General features: G+C 31.8%; 1 protein-coding gene across 1 annotated transcript; it reads left to right on the top strand.

Annotated features, from left to right (window-relative positions):
- The first annotated feature begins 596 nt into the window (after nucleotides 1-596).
- Y71H2AM.11 (Peptidase M20 dimerization domain-containing protein) lies at nucleotides 597-7,459 on the top strand. The gene is made up of 7 exons (NM_065205.8): nucleotides 597-650; nucleotides 703-826; nucleotides 919-1,024; nucleotides 2,148-2,215; nucleotides 4,118-4,497; nucleotides 5,970-6,472; nucleotides 7,136-7,459. The coding sequence occupies exons 1-7, from the start codon at nucleotides 625-627 to the stop codon at nucleotides 7,345-7,347; spliced, it is 1,419 nt and encodes a 472-aa protein (NP_497606.4). The 5' UTR covers nucleotides 597-624; the 3' UTR covers nucleotides 7,348-7,459.
- Nucleotides 7,460-7,548: the final 89 nt, after the last annotated feature.

The raw sequence follows: 7,548 nt of genomic DNA, 5'->3' as shown, positions 1-7,548 counted from the left end.
GAAATACACTTTTTGTGCAATCAATCTAAATTTTTGCCAACAATCTAAACAGAAATAGCCGAAATTAAGGTTTTCGTTGCGAGACCCAGCCCAAGTTTCCATGTGTGTGCCTTTAAGACGTTACGGTAGTTCTTCTCTTTTTTTAATTTTAAAGCTTTTAAATCACACTAAATGCATTTTCCCGTCCAAAATCCACTTTTCACCGCAAATAAACCATCTCTAATGTTAAAAATTTCCAAGAAATGTGTATTATGACGTGCCGGTGTTTACACACTGGTGTTCCAACGCGACAACAGCTGTTTTTGTTGTTTTTTTTCGAATTTTCCCGGCGGTGACTCACAATTTTAATGGGAATGAATTGTATAAAACACAGCAAATTTCCCTTAAAATTTTAAACCTGTCTCTCTCCAAAAATTCTGAAAGAATTATCAAATAAGCTGCTTCTCAAGCTGCAAGATAGGGCGGAGACAGACACATTTTAGTGATAATTCCCGAGACATTTGTACTTTTCCCCTCATTTTACACGAATTTTCCTCTTCGATTTGCACTTTTTTCCGGTTTTTTGAGAAGAAAATTGCTATTTTCATACATTTTAGGCCCAAAAAACCAAGCGGAACCACTAAAATGGATCAAATCGACGCAGTTTTCAAGTAAGATTTGATAAAAATTCGGGAAAAAGAAGGATTTTATTCAAATATTCAGGTCAATCGACGAGCGTCAAGATGAATTTATCGATTTATTGCGTGAATCGGTTGCAATTCAATCGGTTTCAGCTGACCCAGCGAGGCGTGGAGATTGTGTTCGTATGAGTGAATGGGCTCGCGATGTGAGTTCATTTATACTCATAAAAAGTGCACTTTTCTTCTGCTTATCAGTAGTCTAATTGGTGTCAATTTCACCTGAATTCTCTCATTTCAGCAATTAAAAACTCTAGGAGTTGAAACTTCTTTGTGGGAGCTGGGTCAGCAGACACTTCCGTCCGGAGAGCAATTGCCACTTCCGCCTGCAGTTTTTGGAGTTTATGGTGAGAAAAATGGAGAAAATCGAAGAGAATCGACTCAAAAACGCAGAAATTCGCCGGAAATTGAGATATTTCAGCTACGAAGCTTTTTTTCAGGAAAAAAACAATAAAAAATGAGCTAAAATTGGGATTTCCAAAGTTAAATGCTAAAAACTTCGATAAAAGCGGTTGTTTAAATTTGAAAAAAAAAAGCTATGATTTGAAAAAATCAGGATATTTCACGCTAAAACAACGCTGAAAACTTTGATTAAAACTCTTTTTTTCACTGAAAAACGCTAAAAATGAGCTGAAATTGGTATTTTCAGAGTTAAAAGCCGAAATTTTCGGTTAAAACCACTTTTTCATTAAAAAAAAAAACGTTAATTCAAGCTGATAAACTGAAAAATTCGATAAAACAGTTTTTTACCACAAAAAAGCTAAAATTTGTGAAAAAATCAGGATATTTCACGCTAAAAGGCTGGAAATTTCGAGTAAAACAACTTTTTTCACTGAAAAACGCCAAAAAATGAGCTAAAATCGGGTTTTTAAGAATTAAAAACCAATATTTTTGTTAAAAACCACTTTTTCACTGGTAAAATGCTGAAATTTGCCCGAAGTTGAGATATTTCAGCTAAAAAGATTTTTTTCACAGAAAAACGGTGAAAAAAGAGCTAAAATTGTGTTTTTCAGAGTTAAAGCCGAAAATTTCGGCAATTTATCCAAAATTCCTCAATTAAAAGGGGTTTTATCGAAAAAAAAGTGCTAAAATTGCTCCAAAATCGAAAAGAAAAGCTGAAAAATGGATAAAAAGTGCATTTTAGGTCGAAAAATCTCGTTTTCCGAAGTTTTTGCTCTCAAAAAACCGGAAAATCGCTAGAAATTCGTACTTTTCAAACTCCGCAAAAATTCCGAAAATTTTGCCAAAACTACAATAAATTAATTGGTAATCCGATTTTTTTTTTCGAATTTTTCGAATTTCTGCTGCAAAAATTCAATTTTTCGAAGCAATTTTCAAAGTAAATTTCTTTGAAAATAAATTTCTGAGAACTTTGTACCTTTTTGTGTGTTATCAGTCGCGCGTGGTGGTAGTGATTTAAAATTTTCGTTATAATCTCTCAATATTTCACACATTTACAATAGTATTAAGGTCGTGATAAGTCGAAGAAGACTCTGCTGATTTATGGACATTTGGACGTACAACCTGCAGAAAAAGAAGTGAGTACCAATGAATATAGTCTGGTTGATGGCTGGAATTACACACTGCAACTTTTTCCTCACGAGGGACGAGGAAAAGTGCTTTCTAGGCCATGGCCGAGGGGCCGACAAGTTTCATCGGCCATTTATCTTGCTTTGTTTTCCGCCTGTTTTCTTTCGTTTTTCATCGATTTTTTCGTTTTTTCTTATTAAAACTGATAAATAAATACTTTTTGCAGATGCTAAAACAATTTCCAAGTAAAAAAATCATGTATTCAGTGGGCAAGCAGCGGTGAAAGTGGTCAATGCAATATGATGGATTACGGGAATACAAAACCTAAACTTTTTCTGAAACATGATACATATGCTGCTTAAATGCTGAGACTACCTGATTTTCATAACGAGACCGCTGAAAAAGTTTTGAGGTTTCCAAAGTTCAACTTTTTTGGTGAAAAAGTCGAGATTTTCGCACAAAAAGTTGAATTTTGAAAAACTCAAAACTTTTTCAGCGGTCTCGTTATGAAAATCAGGTAGTCTCAGCATTTAAGCAGCATATGTATCATGTTTCAGAAAAAGTTTAGGTTTTGTATTCCCGTAATCCATCATATTACAATGCCCACTTTCACCGCTGCTTGCCCACTGAATACATAATTTTTTTACTTGGAAATTGTTTTAGCATCTGCAAAAAATATTTATTTATCAGTTTTAATAAGAAAAAACGGGAAAAAGCTGTGAAAAACGAAAGAAAACAGGCGGAAAACAAAGCAAGATAAATGGCCGCTGAAACTTGTCGGCCCCTCGGCCATGGCCTAGAAACCACTTTTCCTCGTCCCTCGTGAGGAAAAAGTTGCAGTGTGATGGCTGGAATTACGGAGAAAAATTGAAAAAAAAGCTGTGGAATTAGATTAAAATTGGAGTTTAAAATTCAATTTTCGAGGTTTTTTTCCCACAAAAAGTATCATAATTCTGATGTTTTCGTCGTTAAAATTTAAACAAATTATAGAAAATTTCAATTTTTCGTTTTTATTAAAAGAAAAATTGTAAAAGCGAAATATTGCAAGTTCTTGAAACTCTGAAAACGAAAAAATAGCAATACTTTTTAAAAATTCAAATTTTTTTCTAATTCGAAAATGTCTAGATTTTTTTTCAAGAAAAATCGAAAAAATTAAAAAATTTCGATATTTTGAAATTTTGATATTAATTTTTAAAAAAAACGAAAAAATAATCAGATTTTTCCAATTTTCCGTATCAATTAAAGACGAAGAAATTTCAGTTTTTTATGCTTTTTTTCGGAAAAAATCGTAAAAGTAAAATAATTTGATTTTTTGAAAATCGAAAAACGAAAAAATCGAGAAATTTTGGATTTTTTTTTTAGAAAATCAAAATACGGAAATTTTGAAATAAATTTTAAGCTTAATTTTCTGAGAAAATCGAAAAAAATCGATTTTTTTATCGACTTTCTTTCGAAAAAAAAATCAAAAAAATCGGATAACGAAACATTTTTAAAATTTTTTTTTTTTGAAAAGAGAAAAACAAAATTTTTTGATTTTTAAGAATGGCAAGAATGGCAAAATTCACGATTTTCGGTTTTTTTCTAGAAAAATTTAAAAAATTGAAAATGGAAATTTTTTGCATTTTGAAAAAAAAAACGCAAAAATTTCGATTTTTTCGGTTTTTTCTAAAAAAAATTGAAATTTTCCGATTTTTTGGTTGAAAAAGAATAAAAATTTCGATTTTTTCGGTTACTTTTCTAGGAAAATTGAAATTTTCCGATTTTTTAATTAAAAAAGTGTAAAAATTTTGATTTTTTTTTGGTTTTTTTCTTAAAATATCGAAATTTTCTCGATTTTTCATTTAAAAAGTGTAACAATTTCGACTTTTTTGAAAACCAAAAGCCTAGAAACCTAATCTAAACTATTGCAGGATGGCTGGAACACAAATCCATTCGAATTAACTGAAATCGACGGAAAACTGTTCGGCCGAGGTTCAACAGACGACAAAGGACCCGTAATTGCATGGATTGCAGTACTAAAAGTTCTTCAAACTCTCGGAATTGATCTACCAATTAATATTAAATTCGTTCTCGAATGTATGGAAGAATCAAGTTCCGAAGGACTTGATAAAGGTCTCGAAGATAATATTGATAAGATCTCTGACGTCACTTTTTCGTGTATTTCCGATAATTATTGGTTGGGACGGAATAAGCCGTGTCTGACGTATGGATTGAGAGGAATATGCTATTATTTTGTGGAAATCTCGTGTGCTCGACAGGATTTACACTCGGGAATCAATGGAGGATCTGTGTACGGGCCGTCGTCGTTTTTTTTTTTTGGAAATGAAAAGAAAAAATATAATTTTACTGGAAAAATTTCTGAAACAATTCCAAAAAACGCTACAATTTTGCAGTTTTTGAACAAATGATTTTAACTGAAAAATAGTGAGAAAATTCGTTGAAAAATTGAAAAAAAAAACGTTTTTTTTTTCGGAACATTTTTTTTAGAAAAAAAAATTTCACACTATAAATTTTTGGCTAAAAATTACGAAAATTGGCTAACCAAACACTTTTCTTAGTAGAAAAAAAAAGTGTGGCCGTGAGAAACCTCTTCCACGGCTATGTGTCGATTTACGCAGCTCGTGTACTCCTCGAGGAGAACAGTTTTTGGTCAAAATTCTTGATTTTGAATCATTTTCGCTATTTTCATAATATTTATAGTGCTTTAAATGAAAAATTCGATGCATTTTTTGTTGAAAAACTACGAATTCTCATTTCCAGTGGTTTTTTAACCGAAAATGGCTTAAAATCAAGCAATTCGGCCAAAAAACTATGAATTCCTTGTCCTCGAGGAGTACACGAGCCGCGTAAATCGACACATAGTCGTGGAAGAGGTTTCACACGGTCATTCTTCCATTTTCGCATTAAAAATAGTTTTTAAATGATTTTTTTTGCAGTTTCAGCAAAATTAACGACTTTAAAAAAATTTTCGGAAAATTTTTATTTTAAAAAAATGCGAAAATATGTTTTCTAATTTATTTTTGTTGCTTTTTTTTGCTTTTTTTCATTCTAAAAATGACCCAAGATAACGAATTTCAAGCGAAAATTCAAAAAATTTCTACTTCTATGGCTATAAAAATTATTTGAATTTTTTTTTTAATTTTTGCTTGAAAATCGGTCCTTCGGAGGCCATTTTTGGTAAAGTTGTCAAAAAAAACTAGAAAAAATTTTCGCTTTTTTTCATAACCGTTTTTCCAAAAATTTTCCAGAATAATTTTTAAGCGATTAATTTTACAGAAAATGTAAAAAATTTCAATAAAAACAAAACTTTTAACTCGAAAATGGAAGAATGACCGTGTGTAGAACCTCTTCCACGGCCATGTGTCGATTTACGCAACTCGTGTACTCCCCGAGGAAAATAAAATTTTTCCTGTATTTTCGCTTGAAATACGTTTTTTGGAGCCAATTTTAAAATTAAAAAAAAAAAGAAAATAAAGTAATTTGCGTATTTTTTCCATCAAAAATTAAAACATCATTAAACGAGAAGAAAAAAAAACGAAAAAAGTTCAAAACTTTAAAAAATTTGAAAATTGCTTGATTTTTGTTTCTTAGAAAAATCGTAAAAGCTTTAGATTTTTCGAAAATCGAAAAATTGCTTTCAAAAAATTAAAAATTTTGATTATATGAAATTCGATCTTTTGAGACTATTTTTTAGTATACTTGAGCAAACAACTTAAACAAATAGATTGTCCGAAAGGAGTACACAATCCCGATTTTTTGCAGGCCTGAAGCATTGAACGATCTAATGTGGGTGATGTCCCAACTGGTGACAGTTGACGGACAAATTCTGATCCCAGGAATCGCGGAACTCGTCGCTCCACTGACAAAAGACGAGGATGAAATCTACGAGAAAATTGATTTCTGCGTAGATACATTCAAAAATGAAACAGGATCACATGGACTAATGTCTGATAATAAAAAGAATCTTCTGATGAATCGTTGGCGTTATCCATCTCTCTCCCTTCACGGAGTTGAAGGAGCATTCAGTCAACCGGGAGCCAAGACTGTAATCCCGGCAAAAGTCGTCGGAAAATTCTCGTTGAGAATTGTACCACACATGACACCAGAGGCTACTGATAAGCTTGTCAATAGTTATTTGGATTCGTTGTGGGCTAAGAGAAAGTCTCCGAATACTTTTAAAGTGACATCGGGACACGGTGGAATGCCATGGGTTGCTGATTTTCGTGATGCCAACTTTTCAGCTGGATCGAGAGCTATTGAGAGAGGTAAAAATTCGAAGAAACTCGGAAAAATATTTCGAAAATTAATATCCATTTTCAGATTTGGAAAACTTCAGAAAACATTTTTCCAAAAAATTAAATTTCCCGCCAAAATGTTTTTTTTTTCAGAAAATTTGAATTTCCCGCCAAAATTTTTTACTCAAAAAATTTGAATTTCCCGCAAAAATTGTTTTTTTTAATTTGAATTTCCCGCCAAAATGTTTTTTTCAGAAAATTTGAATTTCCCGCCAAAATGTTTTTTTTTTAGAAAATCTGAATTTCCCGCCAAAATGTTTTTTTTTTCAGAAAATTTGAATTTTCCCGCCAAAATGTTTTTTTTTCAGAAAATTTGAATTTCCCACCAATTTTTTACTCAAAAATTTGAATTTCTCGACAAAAAGTATTTCTCAGAAAAATAAATTTTCGCGCCAAAATTTTTTCTCAAAAAAATTTTAATTTCCCGTAAAAATGTATTTCTCAGAAAATTTGAATATCCCGCCAAAAAATTTTTTCTCAAAAAAATTTTAATTTCCCGCCAAATTATTATTTAAAAATTTGAATTTGGCCTCCGTAATGGTGGTGGCCTAGTTTTCAATGTTTCTAGGCCACACTAAAAAACCCCCTGGCCGTCGTTTTCAAAAAATGTTTAATACCGCATTTGTCTTTCAGTGTACGGAATGACACCAGACTTCACTCGAGAGGGTGGAAGTATTCCAGTCACGCTGACCATCCAGGATCTCACTAAAAGTCCAGTTATGCTTCTTCCAATTGGTGCATCCGATGATATGGCTCACTCGCAAAACGAAAAAATCAATCGGGACAATTTTGTGAAGGGAATGAAAGTGCTCGCCGCCTATTTGTTCGAGCTGGCTGCTGCCTAAATTTTTTTTGGTGGTTTTTTTTTATTTTTACTGATTTTCTCTTGATTTTCGACTTTTTTTTGTAATTTTTTCCACTCCAATTATCGCCTACTAAACTGTTCTATAAATTGTATATTTCTCATCAAAACCAATTTTTCAGCGAGAATCAATTTTTAAATCGCAATTATAAAAATTTTCGATTTTTTCCCAAAAAATTTTAGA

This window comes from Caenorhabditis elegans, chromosome III (assembly GCF_000002985.6).
Source record: "Caenorhabditis elegans chromosome III".
In the NCBI taxonomy this organism is placed as follows: domain Eukaryota; kingdom Metazoa; phylum Nematoda; class Chromadorea; order Rhabditida; family Rhabditidae; genus Caenorhabditis; species Caenorhabditis elegans.
This window is presented reverse-complemented; position numbering and strand designations above follow the sequence as displayed.

Excerpts from the sequence above, each read along its gene's own strand:
- Y71H2AM.11 (NM_065205.8), top strand. The coding sequence starts at position 625 with ATGGATCAAATCGACGCAGTTTTCAA. Across the intron at positions 1,025-2,147 it reads TGCAGTTTTTGGAGTTTATG|GTCGTGATAAGTCGAAGAAG; the intron begins GTGAGAAAAATG and ends AATAGTATTAAG. Across the intron at positions 4,498-5,969 it reads GGAATCAATGGAGGATCTGT|GCCTGAAGCATTGAACGATC; the intron begins GTACGGGCCGTC and ends GATTTTTTGCAG.